The 19,511-nt window shown below is 46.0% G+C and overlaps 1 protein-coding gene across 1 annotated transcript in view; it reads left to right on the forward strand.

Annotated features, from left to right (window-relative positions):
* LOC126106681 (uncharacterized) overlaps window positions 1-10,814 on the forward strand; it is a 73,588-nt gene extending 62,774 nt beyond the window's left edge. The window contains exon 7 of the mRNA XM_049913048.1: window positions 9,207-10,814. Within this exon, the coding sequence (XP_049769005.1) occupies window positions 9,207-10,690 (1,484 nt within the window). The 3' untranslated portion in view covers window positions 10,691-10,814. The remainder of the gene's footprint in view (window positions 1-9,206) is intronic.
* Window positions 10,815-19,511: the final 8,697 nt, after the last annotated feature.

The raw sequence follows: 19,511 nt of genomic DNA on the forward strand, positions 1-19,511 counted from the left end.
GTAACGGCGATCATATCCTTGTAGTGGCATAAAGCCGTGCAGATATTATTATCCCCTCCCAAAGATGCTTGGTCTGGCGACACAACAAATCGGGCAACGTTTTTAAGCCGTGCCGCCAAAAGGCGAGAGAAGATTTTCATATCACTGTTAAGGAGGGTGATGGACCGATAATCATATTGTTGCCACCATGCAGTTTATGTACAGGAATAATAATTCCTTCCTTGAATGCGTCCGGCACAGGTACGTCCGGAGACATCAGTTCCCGTCAGATGGAGGTGAAGGTGGACTCTAACAAATCCCGGAAGGTGCGATAAAATTCGATGGGAAGACCGTCGGGTCCTGGGGAGCGATTGATGGTTCCAGCCCGGATCGCATAGTGGACTTCATCATCAGTCACCTCTGACATCGCCGCATCTCCTGGGACACCACCGAAGTTGAGCTGTGAGACTTCCTCGATCAACTCTGGGGAATGTGGAATTGCGGCGTAGAGCTGCTGGTAGTGGGCGTGAAGTACGTTCCCTATTGCAGATTGGGTTACGTAGCCCCGGCCTTCTTGGTCCGTTAGGACGTGAATCAATTTTCGGCGTCGATTCTGTCGTTCTTGGATGATATGGTACATCGACGAATGTTCATGAGGGATGCGATCAGCAGCACGAGATCGTACTATTGCTCCGTCCAAATGCCTTCGCATGATATTGGAGATTTGGACCTTAGCAAGATTCATCCCTGTATGGCGCTCAGGGGAGGCTGGCATCTTGGAGCATTCTCGTAGGATCATGTAGTAAAAGTCCATAGTGCTCTTCCTGCAAGCGACAACATCTTTGCCATACCGGATCAAAGTTTTTCGAAGAGCAGGTTTTGCACACTGGATCCACCAGGATATGGTAGACGGATACGTGGGACGGCGTCTATTACATGTGATCCAAGGGTCTTCTATTAGAAGTCGACAGTCAGGTGAATTAAGAAATGCCATGTTCAGTTTACATAAACCACGTCCGTGCCATATTGCCTGTCTTGTGAGAACAACATCACAGAAGTAAGCCGCATGATCTGAGAAAGCAACAGGCCAGAATTCAGCCTGTCGAGTGTGTTGAATTAGGGATCGCGAGATGTAGATGCGATGCAGTCGGCTAGAGGAGTGCGCAGTGCCCAAAAGATCACCGTGAACATCTCTCCACGTGTCGACAAATTGTAGTCGCGCGACGACTGTTTCCAGAGCTGCGCATGGTGAATGACGCGGCAATTGATCCTGAGGTCGCTGGGTGCAGTTGAAGTCTCCACCCATGACCCAGTCATCGTGTGGTCCCATAGAAAGGGGTGTAGCTTCATCCGCGAAGAAGGCATTGCGTTCACGACGGTGGCTGGAGCCCGACGGCACATAAATTTTGACGATGCGTACACCAAAGAGAGTAAGGACCATACCTCCGTCGTTGGGGAGGTATAGGACATCTTCGGCAGGAAGACCTTCTCGTAAGGTGATGGCAACACCACTACCGGTGTCCGAAGCGGGAGGAAGATGCGCCGTGAAGCCATGCGGTAGTGAAAAATCGGCGACATGCACTGCCTGAAAGAGCGCAATATCTATGTCCGCATCATAAATCATATCGCGGAGTAGCGCGAGTTTGTGGGGCGCGCGAATGGTCGCGAGGTTAATCGTTGCGACACAATAATGCTGGTGTTGGAGTCTCACAGGCACAGGTGGGGCTCTTTCTTCAGGAGCGAGAGGTCGTCGATCTTGCCGGTCCGCTGAAGAGGCTGCTATTGTGGAGAGTTTGCGGGCACGGGCGCACCCGATGGGGGAGCCCCATCATCAGCACCGTCCACCCCAGTCCCTTCGATCTCCACGTCGTCTGCCCAGGAGACATACTGCGGTAGGACAACGGCTTCGCACATCATCCACGTGGAGAGGAGACGCAGGTTTCGGCTCAGCGGATAGGCTCTCTTCAACGTCGACCTGTGGGGGCGACGGCGCCCGTAAGGAGAGGTGTTCGTTGCCAGTGGTCGCCCTTGACGGGTCGTTCGTATCAGACTTTTGGTCATCAAAGAGCGGTTTCTCGTCTTCGGGTCTGCATCCCTGGTGTCCATCCGTAGAATGGATTCGTCATGGGGTGTACGGCTACGTTTCTTTCTCTCTCGTGTCGATCCTTGTTTTTGAACATGTCGTTCAGAGTCCGATTGCGGGTGGCTTTCGCCTGACTCCGGACCAGTATGAAGGAAAGCAGAAGTGGGTACCAATCCCGGATCAACGTCCATCTCAGTAGCATTTTCAGTCACAGTGCTGCGAAGATTCGGCAGGTCAGGATCTGGTTTCTGGGTCACCTCAGAAGGAGTCTCAGTAGCGGTTGCATCTACCTGATCAGACGACGTCAACGGAGCAGGAACAACCCGTGTAGAGGTGCTAGCTTCCTGGGTAACCTTGGCATATGTGACAGGGATCTGAGTGATCACCGCTAGGGACGCTTCCTCGCCGACCGGCGTCTGGATCAGGTGGCGTCCCATGCAGGCGGATCTGACGTGGCCTTCTTGTCCACAACCCGCACATGTTCGGGGCTGGCCGTCGCACATGGCTCGCAACGCGCCAATTGTCAGGTATGATGATATATGTTTTTTCAGTTCAATTCTGACCTGACGCACACCATTAAGGACGTGGTAGGTCGTGAAGGTTTGCCATTTTTCCTCTACGTTACCGATGACGTTACCGTATGGTTGTAAAGCAGAGACAACTTCGTCATTCGGCACTTCAAAAGGTAGTTCAAACACCCTAATCGTGTGTTGACCGTACTCTGCGAGTTCAAGTGTTACAGCTCCGACGTGAACTTAAGTCCATTGGCATGTCTGCGAATAACATCTTCACACACTTCAGTGTTTGTCATTTTAATATAAACGACACCACTCGTGATCGAAAAATGGGTTCCGAGAACGTGGTGAGGATCTGAATGAACTTCTTCACGTAGGAACGTTTCAACTTCATGTGCAGGTGGTCGCGCATGTTCAACTGGGATGGAAACTGTAAGGGTCGCACTGCGGTCAGCGCTCGACATGTTGTTCACGGTGGACGGACACAAGCCTTAAGGGGCTCCGGAAAGGCTCAAAATCATGAAAAGTTCAATTTTTACTTTTTTGCGTTTTCTGAATCTGCAGACTATTACCTTTTAATAGATATATAATTTATTCAATTCCGAAGACTACAGTTATTTTTAATTTTTTTTTGAAATCTGTTCTACATGGGCGTGACCCACTGTGGAGCTGTTAAACTGCTGTCAAATGGTGTTATTATTAACGTCCGTGTTCATCGGGTACATTTTAGAGATGTGAGATAAAGTATGTGTTGTGGCTAACCTGTGATGGTTCAATATATATCGCTGGTGTGATTGTCGATTGTTTCTTGTTTATTTACTCTGTCGTTATCTCGAAATATTCGTAATTAATTCTGTTTCTTGAGTCTCTGTTTTGTTGAAGTATAATAATGAGTAAAAGTAAAGTTATTAGAAATCCTCTGAAGGCTTTTAAGAAAAGGAGAAATGTTGGAAAGCCAAAGGTATGTGTTATTACTGTAAATAATAACATTCTAACATGGTACGAGCGATGCTCGCTTTAGACAAGGAACGCCTTCGGGCTGCAGACAGGGCTGTAAAGAGTCTAGAAATACAAGCAAGAGTACACAGGAGGAGGAACAAGAGGAAGCTGGAGGAGGAGTTTGCAGAGGATGAAGATAATCCATCCTATGGACCTGGAATGCACTAAAAAGTTAATCCAATCTTTGTCGCTCGATTCCCAAAACTTTTATTTTCTCATACTAATTACATGTTTTCTAAGGATCTTCCAAACATACACTCCTGGAAATTGAAATAAGAACACCGTGAATTCATTGTCCCAGGAAGGGGAAACTTTATTGACACATTCCTGGGGTCAGATACATCACATGATCACACTGACAGAACCACAGGCACATAGACACAGGCAACAGAGCATGCACAATGTCGGCACTAGTACAGTGTATATCCACCTTTCGCAGCAACGCAGGCTGCTATTCTCCCATGGAGACAATCGTAGAGATGCTGGATGTAGTCCTGTGGAACGGCTTGCCATGCCATTTCCACCTGGCGCCTCAGTTGGACCAGCGTTCGTGCTGGACGTGCAGACCGCGTGAGACGACGCTTCATCCAGTCCCAAACATGCTCAATGGGGGACAGATCCGGAGATCTTGCTGGCCAGGGTAGTTGACTTACACCTTCTAGAGCACGTTGGGTGGCACGGGATACATGCGGACGTGCATTGTCCTGTTGGAACAGCAAGTTCCCTTGCCGGTCTAGGAATGGTAGAACGATGGGTTCGATGACGGTTTGGATGTACCGTGCACTATTCAGTGTCCCCTCGACGATCACCGGTGGTGTACGCCAGTGTAGGAGATCGCTGCCCACATCATGATGCCGGGTGTTGGCCCTGTGTGCCTCGGTCGTATGCAGTCCTGATTGTGGCGCTCACCTGCACGGCGCCAAACACGCATACGACCATCATTGGCACCAAGGCAGAAGCGACTCTCATCGCTGAAGACGACACGTCTCCATTCGTCCCTCCATTCACGCCTGTCGCGACACCACTGGAGGCGGGCTGCACGATGTTGGGGCGTGAGCGGAAGACGGCCTAACGGTGTGCGGGACCGTAGCCCAGCTTCATGGAGACGGTTGCGAATGGTCCTCGCCGATACCCCAGGAGCAACAGTGTCCCCAATTTGCTGGGAAGTGGCGGTGCGGTCCCCTACGGCACTGCGTAGGATCCTACGGTCTTGGCGTGCACCCGTGCGTCGCTGCGGTCCGGTCCCAGGTCGACGGGCACGTGCACCTTCCGCCGACCACTGGCGACAACATCGATGTACTGTGGAGACCTCACGCCCCACGTGTTGAGCAATTCGGCGGTACGTCCACCCGGCCTCCCGCATGCCCACTATACGCCCTCGCTCAAAGTCCGTCAACTGCACATACGGTTCACGTCCACGCTGTCGCGGCATGCTACCAGTGTTAAAGACTGCGATGGAGCTCCGTATGCCACTGCAAACTGGCTGACACTGACGGCGGCGGTGCACAAATGCTGCGCAGCTAGCGCCATTCGACGGCCAACACCGCGGTTCCTGGTGTGTCCGCTGTGCCGTGCGTGTGATCATTGCTTGTAGAGCCCTCTCGCAGTGTCCGGAGCAAGTATGGTGGGTCTGACACACCGGTGTCAATGTGTTCTTTTTTCCATTTCCAGGAGTGTATTTGTTTCAAACTTTCAGTAAATGTTACACAGTACCTTCTGCATAATTTAACACAGCCTTTTTCCAAAAAACTGTATATTTTTGAGTATATAAATAAAAATTGCAAAATAATGTTGTGAATTTTCATTACAATAGAAAAAAATCATCCTTAATAACTGAACTGTTAAGTTGTAGCCCATATTCCAATAAATAATCTGTAAAAAGTTCAACTTCCTACCTCAAATACTTTGTGAGGAAAGATGTAATTTATAAGCGTTATTTTAACATTGCAAGTATAGGGCGTTCCGGAGCCCCTTAAAGCCACGACGCGGAAGTAAACAATGCCGGCGCGCGGGGCCGTCCGCACGCTTCCACGGCTGAGAGCCGACTACCAACTGAGCTGCCCAAGCACGACTCACGCCGCATCCTCACAGCTTTACTTCCGCCAGTACCTCGTCTCCTACCTTCCAAAGTTTACAGAAGCTCTCCTGCCAGGAAGTTTTATATCAGCGCACACTCCGCTGCAGAGTGAAAATCTCATTCTGGAAACATTCCCCAGGCTGTGACTAAGCCATGTCTCCTCAATACCCTTTCTTTCAAAAGTGCTAGTTCTGCAACGTTTACAGGAGAGCTTCTGCAAAAGTTGGAAGGTAGGAGACGAGGTAGTGACAGAAGTACAGCTGTGAGGATGCGGCGTGAGTCGCGCTTAGGTAGTTCAGTTGGTAGAGCAGTTGCCCACGAAAGGCAAAGGCCCCGAATTCGAGTCGCGGTCTGGCACACAGTTTTAATCTGCCAGGAAGTTTCATATCAGTGGACACTCCACTGCAGAGTGAAAATCTCATTCTGGAGTAATAGGGAAGTCGGATGGGTGACTTCGGATTATGGATAAAATTTTACGGAAGTGTAGCTCATTTGCAAAGAAGAATGCGCATAGGAAAACTAGTGCGACCCATACGTGTGTACTGCTCTAATGTTTGGGGTCCCCCTCAGTTCGAGTTAAAGGAAAGCATCAAAGCAATTCAGACGCGTACTGCTAGATTTGTTACCAGCAGCTTCGATCGATATGCGACTGTTATAGAAAGGCTTCGTGAACACAAACGGATTCGCTGAAGGGAAAACGGTGTTTCTATCGCGGGACACTATTGAGAAAACTAAGAGAATCGGCATTTGATGCTGACTGCAAAACTATTCTACTGCCCGAAACGCATAAGATATTTCGTGAAAGGACCGATAAGATATGATTTCTTTTCTGAGTCATCCTTCTTCTGACTGCTTTGATGCGGACTGCCAGGAATTCGTGTCCTGTGCCAACCTCTTTCTCTCGGCTATTCGCTGACTGTATTCCATCTCCCTCTACAGTTTTTACCCTCTCCCTCTCCATCCAGTACTTTAGAAGTCATTCCCTGATGCCTTAACACATGTCCTACCATCCAGTTCCTTCTTAATTTTCAGTGTTTTCCATATATTCCCTTCCCCGCCGATTCTGCGGGGAACTTCTTTATTCCTTACCTTATCAGTCCACCTAATTTTATTCTGTTGCACCAAATCTCAAATAGTCTGTTGTCTTCTGTTCCGCCGGCCAGTGTGGCCGAGCGGTTCTAGGCGCTACAGTCTGGAACCGCGCGACCGTTACGGTAGCAGGTTCGAATCCTGCTTCGGGCATGGATGTATGTGTGATGTCCTTAGGTTAGTTAGGTTTAAGTAGTTCTAAAAAGTTCTAGTGGACTGATGATCTCAGCAGTTACGTCCCATAGTGCTCAGAGCCATTTGAACCATTTTTTATTGTGTTCCGGCTTTCTCAAAGTCCATAGCTCAGTGCCACACAATGCTGTGTTCCAAATGCAAATTCTCAGAAATTTCGTCGTCAAATTAACACCAATGTTCGATACCAGTAGAGTTATCTTGGCCAGAAATGCCCTTTTCGCCAGTGCTAGGTCGCATTTAACGTCCTCCTTGCTCCGTCCTTCATGAGCTATTTTGCTAACTAGGCAGCAGACTTCCTTAACTTTATCTACTCATGATTACCAATTATGATGTTAAGTTTCTCGCTGTTGTCATTTCTGCTACTTCACGTTTCTTCCGTCTTTCGTCGACTTACTTACGATCCGAATTCAGTACTCAATACACCATACCATTCAAAATGGCTCTGAGCACTATGCGGCTTAACTTGTCATCAGTCGCCTAAAACTTAGAACTAATTGAACCTAACTAACCTAAGGACATCACACACATCAGTGCCCGAGGCAGGATTCGAACCTGCGACCGTAGCGGTCGCTCGGTTCCAGACTGCAGCGCCTAGAACCGCACGGTCACCCCGGCTGGCTCCATACCATTCAACATGTTGTGTAATTCTTCTTGAATTTCACTGAGGACAGCAATTTCAAAGAAGAGATAAGGGAAATTATAGCTTGTATGGAGGCACATAGACATTCGCTTTCTCCCTTGCTCTCTTTGCAAGTGAAACAGCAAAGGGAATGACTAGTAGTGGTGCAAGGTACCATGCTCCAGGCACCGTATGATGGCTTGCAGATTATACAGTACTGGCCATTAAAACTGCTACACCAAGAAGAAACGGGTATTCATTGGACAAATATATTATACTAGAACTCACATGTGATTACATTTTCACGCAATTCGGGTGCATAGGTCCTGAGAAATCAGTACCCAGAACAACCACCTCTGGCCGTAATAACGGCCTTGACACGCCTGGGCATTGAGTCAAACAGAGCTTGGATGGCGTGTACAGGTACAGCTGCCCATGCAGCTTCAACACGATACCACGGTTCATCAAGAGTAGTGACTGGCATAAAGTGACGAGCCAGTTGCTCGGCCACCATTGCCCAGACGTTTTCAATTGGTGCGAGATCTGGTGAATGTGCTGGCCAGGGCAGCAGTCGAACATTTTCTGTATCCAGAAAGGCCCGTACAGGACCTGCAACATGCGGTCCTGCATTATCCTGCTGAAATGTAGGGTTTCACAGGGATCGAATGAAGGGTAGAGCCGCGGGTCGTAACACATCTGAAATGTAACGTCCACTGTTCAAAGTGCCGTCAATGCGACCAAGAGGTGATCGAGACGTGTAACCAGTGGCACCACGTACCATCACGCCGGGTGATACGACAGTATGGCATTGACAAATACACGCTTCAAATGTGCGTTCACCACGTCGCCAAACACGGATGCGACCATCATGATGCTGTAAACAGAACATCGACTCATGCGAAAAAATGACGTTTTGCCTTTCGTGCACCCATTTTCGTCGTTGAGTACACCATCGCTGGCGCTTCTGTCGGTGATACAGCGTTAAAGGTAACCGCAGCCATGGTCTCCTAGCTGATAGCCCATGCTGCTGCAAACGTCGTCGAACTGTTCGTGCACATGTTTGTTGTCTTGCAAACGTCCCCATCTGTTTATTCAGGGATCGAGACGTGGCTGCACCATCCGTTACAGCCATGCGGTTAAGATGCCTGTCATCTCGACTTCTAGTGATACGAAGCCGTTGGGTTCCAGCACGGCGTTCCGTATTACCCTCCTGAACCCACCGATTCCATATTCTGCTAACAGTCATTGGATCTCGACCAACGCGAGCAGCAATGTCGCGATACGATAATCCGCAATCGCGATAGGCTACAATCCGACCTTTATCAAAGTCGTAAACGTGATGACACGCATTTCTCCTAATTACACGAGGCCAGGCAACGCCGGTCAACTGCTGTTTGTGTTCGAGAAATCGGTTCGAAACTTTCCTCATGTCAGTACGTTGTAGGTATCGTCACCGGCGCCAACCTTGTGTGAATGCTCTGAAAAGATAATCATGTGCATGTCACAGCATCTTCTTCCTGTCGGTTAAATTTCGCATCTGTAGCACGTGATCTTCATGGCGTAGCAATTTTAATGGCCAGTAATGTATATGTAGGCGTAGATGCAGATGTAGCTTTATTTTTAAAAATCATCAATGTCACTTTTTTTCAGGTGAAAAGTTGATACTGGGCGACCAGAGCAATGTTGTTGTGTCTGTGGATACGAGCTGTGTGCAGTTGATGGTGGACATGATAGCTCTGCCCACGTGTCCAATGGAGGATCTACCGCAGGGGACCGTCAACAGACACAGAGAATGTCGGACTCAGTTGACGAGCAACCTCGTCCACAGGGTCTCGCATATTCCAGTCACCAGTTACCTCGCCTACAAGCAGAGGGTGAACATAAATATCTGTCTGCTCTCGTGGATAGTGTCCAATGAAAGGAGCATCTGCCACGACGTCCACACCGGAATCGTCAAATCAGTGAACGATATGTACTGCGTACTTTCAAACTCGCGTGTGAAAGTTTGTGCACAGCTGAATGCCGAAGATGTCATCTGCTCGATTTCAAGATCGATGTTATGGCTGATGTGTCCGTCCTTCCACAGAGACAGCTTCGAGTCATTATTCCCACGCCGAGAAGACGTAATGGTGTTCTCCTTCGATACGGGTCCATATAAATGCGAACCGTACTGGCGGCCCTCAGAGTTTAGCAGTATCTACAGATGGAGAAGGAACGTAGCGAAATACTTGAGTCTCAAGACTGACTTCCTGCAGCCTTTAGAGGTTACACTAATTTCTGTGAATGTCATGTTTCGAGTTTTAACTGCGGGAGTGTATGGTTTTACCCCAAAACTACGTAACGTCCCCGGAAAGCTCTTGCTGTGCTTCCAGATCACGGGGTTGTTACAGATCGTCCTCTCCGAGATTGTCCACCGCCTTGCGAACGCCTTAGACCTCCCGACAGCAGTACAACTCGACAGCTCGCTCACGATTCTCACTTGCCTCTGGCTCAACTCGTTCTGTTACGAGATGTTGAACTGCGTTCGACAGCTCAGTCTTCCGGACCAACTGGGCCAGGGCGAAGCCCGTCGAATATTCCGAAAGCACTTCCTGTGCGTGTCCAGTCTCTGGACTACAGTTTCGACTGCAATGATCGTTCTAGAGCGTGTGGACGACACGTACATGTTCCATAGCAGGGTACTGTTCCTCGTCGCTGTCTGCTTATCGGTTCTCTTCAACTCAGTGGTACTCGTAATGATATGGGATCTATACCTTCGGAACCGGTCTTCCATGAAGCAGCTGGATGTTACTTCGAAACTGAAGTTGGGCAGCAAGAGACGGTTAGCCTTCCTCATAGCCAAGATGTGTATCTTCAGCGGGCTGGGCGTTTTTATTCGCGTGGCCTTCCACCAGGTTGAAGGACTTCCACAGGCCATTTACTATGTCCATCTGGTGAGCATGCTTCAGGGCCCTGCCTTTTTCGTTCTCATTGTCTGCAACGACACCACGCTCCCTCTCCTTAAGAACAGTCTATTACAGTGGTGGAAACCAGGTGTCCAGAGACCGGACCAAGAGCAGGGGTCTGCAGCAATGAGGAACTGGCAGAGGCGCAAGCGACTCATGGAGGCTGCCGCTGCAAATACTGCAGTGTGAGTCTGTATCATGGGTCTTCATTGCCACCTTTAGACCTACTGCATATGTTTGTATAACAGGTCGTGGTAACAAGACATTCTTAGAACTTCTTACATAATGTAATGGATAACAAAAATATGTTTCAGCAAAGTAATGATTATTAATAATAAAGCATTATGTTGCGAGGTGCCGGGGTGGCGAAGAGTTTGTACCTCTTTAATTCTGAAGAATTTTGCATGAGAATGATACATGTACCCGACGCCCTCCTTACCTACCACCTAATTAATTATGCGCACAACGTTAACAAAGGGAAATGATGGTGGACCCTGCTAGTTGGTAAAATAAGGAGTGCACACTCACAATAATTTATTAAAAATCGTAATCTAGTCAGAGAAAAAAGAAAGAGAACTTTATCATAATAATGGTCAGGTGAATACAGGGTTATAAATACAAAATCAAATAGGGGTAATGCAGGAGTAGGTTTAATAATGAATAAAAAAATAGGAGTACGGGTAAGCTACTACAAACAGCATAGTGAACGTATTATTGTGGCCAAGATAGACACGAAGCCCACGCCTACTACAGTAGTACAAGTTTATATGCCAACTAGCTCCGCAGATGACGAAGAAATTGATGAAATGTATGACGAGATAAAAGAAATTATTCATGTAGTGAAGGGAGATGAAACTTTGATAGTCATGGGTGACTGGAATTCGGGAGAGGAAAAGGGAGAGAAGGAAACATAGTAGGTCAATATGGATTGGGGCTAAGAAATGAAAAAGGAAGCCGCCTGGCAGAATTTTGCGTAGAACATAACTTAATCATAGCTAACACTTGGTTCAAAAATCATGAATGAAGGTTGTATACATGGAAGAACCCTGGAGATACTAAAAGGTATCAGATAGATTACATATAGTAAGACAGAGATTTAGGAACCAGGTTTTAAATTGTAAGTCATTTCCAGGGGCAGATGTGGACTCTGACCACAATCTATTGGCTATGAGCTGTAGATTAAAACTGAAGAAAGTGCAAAATGGTGGGAATTTAAGGAGATGGGACCTGGACAAACTGACTAAACCAGAGGTTGTACAGAGTTTCAGGGAGAGCATAAGGGAACAATTGACAGGAATGGGGGAAAGAAATACAGTAGAAGAAGAATGGGTAGCTTTGAGGGATGCAACAGCAAAGGCAGCAGAGGATCAAATAGGTAAAAAGGCGAGGGCAAGTAGAAACTCTTGGGTAACAGAAGAAATATTGAATTTAATTGATGAAAGGAGAAAATATAAAAATGCAGTAAATGAAGCAAGCAAAAAGGAATACAAACGTCTCAAAAATGAGATCGACAGGAAGTGCAAAATGGCTAAGCAGGCATGGCTAGAGGACAAATGTAAGGATGTAGAGGCTTATCTCACTAGGGGTAAGATAAATACCGCCTACAGGAAAATTAAAGAGATCTTTGGAGAAAGGAGAACCACTTGTATGAATATCAAAAGCTTTGATGGAAACCCAGTTCTAAGCAAAGAAGGGAAAGCAGAAAGGTGGAAGGAGTATATAGAGGGTCTATACAAAGGCGATGTACTTGAGGACAATATTATGGAAATGGAAGAGGATGTAGATGAAGATGAAATGGGAGATATGATACTGCGTGAAGAGTTTGACAGAGCACTGAAAGTCGAAACAAGGCCCCTGGAGTAGACAACATTCCATTAGAACTACTGACAGCCTTGCGAGAGCCAGTCCTGACTATACTCTACCATCTGGTGAGCAAGATGTATGAGTAGGCAAAATACCCTCAGACTTCAAGAAGAATATAATAATTCCAATCCCAAAGAAAGCAGGTGCTGACAGATGTAAAAATTACCGAACTATCAGTTTAATAAGTCACAGCTGCAAAATACTAACGCGAATTCTTTACGGACGAATGGAAAAACTGATAGAAGCCAACCTCGGGGAAGATCAATTTGGATTCAGTAGAAATGTTGGAACACGTGAGGGAATACTGACCTTACGACTTATCTTAGAAGAAAGATTCAGGAAAGGAAACTTACGTTTCTAGCATTTGTAGACTTAGAGAAAGCCTTTGACAATGTTGATTGGAATACTCTCTTTCAAATTCTGAAGGTGGCAGGGGTAAAATACAGGGAGCGAAAGGCTATTTACAATTTGTACAGATGTCATACGAGTCGAGGGGTATGAAAGGGAATCAGTGGTTGGGAAGGGAATGAGACAGGGTTGTAGCCTATCCCCGATGTTATTCAATCTGTATATTGAGCAAGCAATAAAGGAAACAAAGGAAAAATTCGGAGTAGGTATTAAAATCCACGGAGAAGAAATAAAAACTTTGAGGTTCGCCGATGACATTGTAATTCTGTCAGAGACAGCAAAGGACTTGGAAGAGCAGTTGAACGGAATGGACAGTGTCTTGAAAGGAGGGTATAAGATAAACATCAACAAAAGCAAAACGAGGATAATGGAATGTAGTCGAGTTAAGTCGGGTGATGCAGAGGGAATTAGATTAAGAAATGGGATACTTAAAGTAGTAAAGGAGTTTTGCTATTTGGGAAGCAAAATAACAGATGGTGGTCGAAGTAGAGAGGATATAAAATGTAGACTGGCAATGGCAAGGAAAGCGTTGCTGAAGAAGAAAAATTTGTTAACATCTACTATAGATTTAAATGTGAGGAAGTCGTTTCTGAAAGTATTTGTATGGAGTGTAGCCATGTATGGAGTGAAACATGGACGATAAATAGTTTAGACAAGAAGAGAATAGAAACTTTCGAAATGTGGTGCTACAGAAGAATGCTGAAGATTAGATGGGTAGATCACATAACTAATGAGGAGGTATTGAATAGAATTGGGGAGAAGAGGAGCTTGTGGCACAACTTGACTAGAAGGAGGGATCGGTTGGTAGGACATGTTCTGAGACATCGAGGTATCACCAATTTAGTATCGGAGGGCAGCGTGGAGGGTAAAAATCTTAGAGGGAGACCAAGAGATGAATACACTAAGCAGATTCAGAAGGATGTAGGCTGCAGTAGGTACTGGGAGATGGAGAAGCTTGCACAGGATAGAGTAGCATGGAGAGCTGCATCAAACCAGTCTCAGGACTGAAGACCGCAACAACAACAACATCATAATAAACAACAGGAAATGGGACTCTGCATATATCTACGAAATGAGAGTTGTTGTTGTTGTTGTGGTCTTATTATTCTTTATTATACATCAGAAAATAAAGGCAGATGATTATCGAGACAAACAGTAGGTTAAAGGATATGATATTCTGAACTATTATGAGAATAAGAGTAGGTTCGAGAACAAGGAATCCTACTCTCTGTGACGCAATAGCTTGACGATAATGACTGGAGGTCCTAATCAATCAAATATTATTCTCTCGATTATATTGCAGTATCGCAATTGCTAGTGACAGCTCACATAGAATCACATGGAGCAACAAGCAAGGTGGACTTGTGGTAAAGGGAGCGCGCGTGCTGCTGAGGACTTTACTATAAAATTAATCTCTCAGTATTCGGAGAAGTTCAGCCCCCAACCGGAAACGCTGTGTCCGCGTCCTCCAATGCTCGCCTCGCACAGGCCACACAGGGGAGTAAACCAACACGCAAAGGAATCAAGTGAAAAGTATTTTGAGCTCTCAGTACAAATACTCTCGTTACAACAACCTTATTCGGTGTGTTACCGCAGTGCAATGACATAGAACTTCAATAGAATTGACGAAAATGGGAGGCGACATACAAAAGAGGGCATGGAAACTCGCACTGTAAGGTACTCATTCTGTACTGTATGGTTGGAAATGAAGAACTAGCTTCGTAAGCTACAATCGCAGTGTAGACGCCTTTATTGTTCCACGATGACAGGTTTCAGTCCTGTGCTGCCATAATCTGGTCTAAGGGGGAAAATTAAGATTATGAGGAGTGAGGGGGAGGGAGGCCACAGTTAATTTCACTAATTTGATAAAATACAAAATTCCAGGAACCTTATGGAACCTGTCATAAAATTGCCATGTTACGTTACATGAAGGCAAAGTGTAAAAGGCATTCCGTATGCACCCATCTCTTGATAGAAACCCAGTTGATAACATGCATATAGATGATAAAATGCACACAGTTGATAAAATCCTCAAACCACCCATGGATATGACGAAGAAGGAGACTCTTCAATCTTCCCTTTCACCACCACAGTGCCGGCGCAGCGTTAACATAGAGGCGGCAGGGATTTCAGATCGATTCCGTATTTCTGGACTTCCGGAAGGCTTTTGAGACTGTACCACACAAGCGGGTGGTAGTGAAATTGCGTGCATATGGAATATCGTCCTAGCTATGTGACTGGATTTGTGATTTCCTGTCAGAGAGGTCACACAATTCGTAGTAATTGACGGACAGTCATCGAGTAAAACAGAAGTGATTTCTGGCGTTCCCCAAGGTAGTTTTATAGGCCCTCAGCTGTCCTTATCTATATAAACGATTTTGGAGACAATCTGAGCAGCCGTCTTCAGTTGTTTGCAGATGACGCTGTCGTTTATCGACTAATGAAGTCATCAGAAGATCAAAACAAACTGCAAAACGATTTGAAAAAGATAACTGGATGGTGCGAAAAGTAGCAGTTGAGCCTAATAACGAAAAGTGTGAGGTCATTCACATAAGTGCTAAAATGAACTCAAACTTCGGTTACACGATAAATCAGTCTAATCTAAAAGCTGTAAATTCAACTAAATACCTAGGTACTACAATTACGATCAACTTAAATTGGAAGGAACGCAAAGAAAATGTTGTGGGGAAGGCTAACCAAAGACTGCGTTTTATTGGCAGGACACTTAGAAATGTAACAGACCTACTAAGGAGACTGCCTACACTACGCTTGTCCGTTCTCTTTTAGAATACTGGTGCATGGTGTGAGATCCTTACCTGATAGGACTGACGGAAGACATCGACAAAGTTCAAAGAAAGGTAGCACGTTTTGTATTATCGCGAAATATGGGAGCGAGTGTCACAGAAATGATACAGGGTTTGGGCTAAACATCATTAAAAGAAAGACGTTTTTCGTTCCGACGGAATCTTCTCACGAAATTCCAATCACCAACTTTCTTTTCAGAATGGGAAAATATTTTTTTGACACCGACCTACGTAGGGAGGAACGATCACCACGATAAAATAAGGGAAATCAGAGCCCGTCCGGAAAGGTTTAGGTGTTCATTCTTTCCGTGTGCTATACGAGATTGGAATAATAGAGAATTGTGAAGGTTGTTTGGTGAACCCTCTGCCAGGCACTCTAATGTGACTTGCAGAGTATCCGTGTAGATGTAGATGTAGATGTAGGTGTAGATGATACAGATTTACGCGTCTCGCTGCTGGATGGTGTGCAAGCAATGAATAGCGTTGCACTATAAAGGTAAAGGTGGTAAAAATGGCCAAGATAGCAATTACAAATGCCAGCTGACTATACATACGAAGTTATCGCAGACTTAGGGGCGAATTAAAGTCTGTAGTACTTGCATACTGCGTGCTTTTTGACAGTGAGATTATGGGTGATACTTTACATGACCCCACCAGATCTGGTAGGTACAACACACGCATTCCCACCAGTACTGTTTCTTCTTATGTCATGTTGCTTCGTAAATGAAAGATGTAGGCTAATTTCTTAAAATTTTGATTATTATTATCTTCTTCTCACTATCGCTAAGCACATATATTTTATATGGAGCATACGCCCATGGTAATTTTGTCTGTATGGTCAATGACATCATAAATGTTATATCGGGTACTCTGAAATATCCCCCCTCATTTCTGGTGCACCGCCATTCACAGTTTGCAGCCACAGCATGTGATCATTTAGCTTGGACTACATTCGTCATACATACGCCATACTTTACAGTGAATCTACAGCCTCTATGTTTACATTCCGCCGGCAGCACAATGCTGTGTGACAATCTGGGGAGACTCGTGTTCGCTCCGATATGTACAGTTGATACGAGAATCTTATGAGCTGTGTGCATTTTGTCAAATTTGTGTATTTTATCAACTGGGTTTTCATCAGGAAATGTGTATGTTTGGAGTACCTTTTATGTTTTTATTTCTTGTAATATAAGATGGCGGATGACAATTTTATAACAAGTTCTGTAAGGTATGTGGAATTCTGTATTTTATATAATTGGCGAAATTAATTGTAATCTCCCTCCCCCACCCCTTCATGATCTTCATGTTTTCGCAAGAAATCTGATGATGGCAGCATAAGATTGTTGAAACCGGTCATCTTGCAACAATAAAAGCTTTCAAATGGCTCTAAGCACTATAGGACTTAACATCTGCCGGCCGAAGTGGCCGTGCGGTTAAAGGCGCTGCAGTCTTGAAGCGCAAGACCGCTACGGTCGGAGGTTCGAATCCTGCCTCGGGCATGGATGTTTGTGATGTCCTTAGGTTAGTTAGGTTTAACTAGTTCTAAGTTCTAGGGGACTAATGACCTCAGCAGTTGAGTCCCATAGTGCTCAGAGCCATTTGAACCATTTTGAACTTAACATCTGAGGTCATCAGTCCCCTAGACTTAGAAGTATTTAAACCTACCAGAGTGAGATTTTCACTCTGCAGCGGAGTGTGCGCTGATATGAAACTTGCTGGCAGATTAAAACTGTGTGCCGGACCGAAACTCGAACTCGGGACCTTTGCCTTTCGCGGGCAAGTGCTCTACCAACGTTTTTTTTTTTTTTTTAAATCTCATTTTGTTCGCTTTTGTTCGTTGCATCTGCTCGGGGCGGACGTATTAAAACACCCGTTTAAGTTCGTTGTCGATCCATTAACTCAGTTTTTTTTATTACAGAGGGCAGCTAACCCTCTGACCGAACCGTGCCGGCGACCAACTGAGCTTCCCAAGCACGACTCACGCCACCTACTCACAACTTTACTTCTGCCTGTACCTCGTCTCCTATCTTCCAAACATTTTTACGCAACATTTTACTTAAACCTAACTAATCTAAGGATATCACACACATCCATGCCAGAGGTAGCATTTGAACCTGTGACCGCAGCAGCAGCGCGATTCCGGACTGAAGCGCCTAGGACCGCTCGGCCACAGCTGCCGGCTATAAAAGCGTCCACAGTGCAATAGCGGCGTACGAAGTGTGTTCTTTATTTCCAATAAAATATTTCGCTGCGTACTGAATTAATTACATGGCCAGGGCGGCAGCGCCGTAGTGTTTACCCCCAAGAAGCAGCGAGTGGAGCTACAGGGTGGGGCAAATAAAAGCGGTCTAGACATTGGCGGTTTACATTGCCAACATTTTCAAATTATTTGTGGCAGCATAACAAGAAGATGAAAAGACATACAGTTACTTCCAACATGATGGAGCAATTGCCCATACAGCTGACCGAACGTTGAAGTATACAGGGTTATTACAAATGATTGAAGCGATTTCACAGCTCTACAATAACTTTATTATTTGAGATATTTTCACAATGCTTTGCACACACATACCAAAACTCAAAATGTTTTTTTAGGCATTCACAAATGTTCGATATGTGCCCCTTTAGTGATTCGGCAGACATCAAGCCGATAATCAAATTCCTCCCACTCTCGACGCAGCATGTCCCCATCAATGATTTCGAAAGCATCGTTGATGCGAGCTCGCAGTTCTGGCACGTTTCTTGGTAGAGGAGGTTTAAACACTGAATCTTTCACATAACCCCACAGAAAGAAATCGCATGGGGTTAAGTCGGGAGAGCGTGGAGGCCATGACATGAATTGCTGATCATGATCTCCACCACGACCGATCCATCGGTTTTCCAATCTCCTGTTTAAGAAATGCCGAACATCATGATGGAAGTGCGGTGGAGCACCATCCTGTTGAAAGATGAAGTCGGCGCTTTCGGCCTCCAGTTGTGGCATGAGCCAATTTTCCAGCATGTCCAGATACACGCGTTCAACCGTTTCTTCGCTCACTGCAGGCCGACCCGTTGATTTCCCCTTACAGAGGCATCCAGAAGCTTTAAACTGCGCATACCATCGCCGAATGGAGTTAGCAGTTGGTGGATCTTTGTTGAACTTCGTCCTGAAGTGTCGTTGCTCTGTTATGACTGACCGATGTGAGTGCATTTCAAGCACGACATACGCTTTCTCGGCTCCTGTCGCCATTTTGTCTCACTTCGCTCTCGAGCGCTCTGGCGGCAGAAACCTGAAGTGCGGCTTCAGCCGAAGAAAACTTTATGAGTTTTTCTACGTATCTGTAGTGTGTCGTGACCATATGTCAATGAATGGAGCTACAGTGAATTTATGAAATCGCTTCAGTCATTTGTAATAGCCCTGTATTTACACAGTCTACACGCCTGACAGAGTTGTTAGCAGAGGTAACTCTGGTCGCGGCCCTAGCTGGCCATCCAGGTCACCTGAACTGTCAGTGTGCGATTACTTTGTGTGGGGAGCCCTCAAGTCTAAGGTGTATCGCAACGCCGACCGGTGTGGCCGAGCGGTTCTAGGCGCTTCAGTCTGGAACCGCGTGACCGCTACGGTCGCAGGTTCGAATCCTGCCTCGGGCATGGATGTGTGTGATGTCCTTAGGTTAGTTAGGTTTAAGTACTTCTAAGTTCTAGGGGACTAATGACCACAGATGTTAAGTCCCATAGTGCTCAGAGCCATTTGAACCATTTTTTTTTTGTATTGCATCGGTCTACATAGTCTACAAGAGCTGCAGCAAAACATTTCGGATGAGAGTGCAGCAATTCCAGGAGTCCAGCAACTTGCTGACCAGGACCCAAAAGTGTCAAGAGATGAACGAATGGTGGTCACTTTCAACATTTGCTATAGTCAGGTTATTACTATGTTTCCTTTTTTTTCTCTGTTT

The sequence above is a fragment of the Schistocerca cancellata genome, chromosome 10 (genome assembly GCF_023864275.1).
Source record: "Schistocerca cancellata isolate TAMUIC-IGC-003103 chromosome 10, iqSchCanc2.1, whole genome shotgun sequence".
Taxonomy (NCBI): Eukaryota; Metazoa; Arthropoda; class Insecta; order Orthoptera; family Acrididae; genus Schistocerca; species Schistocerca cancellata.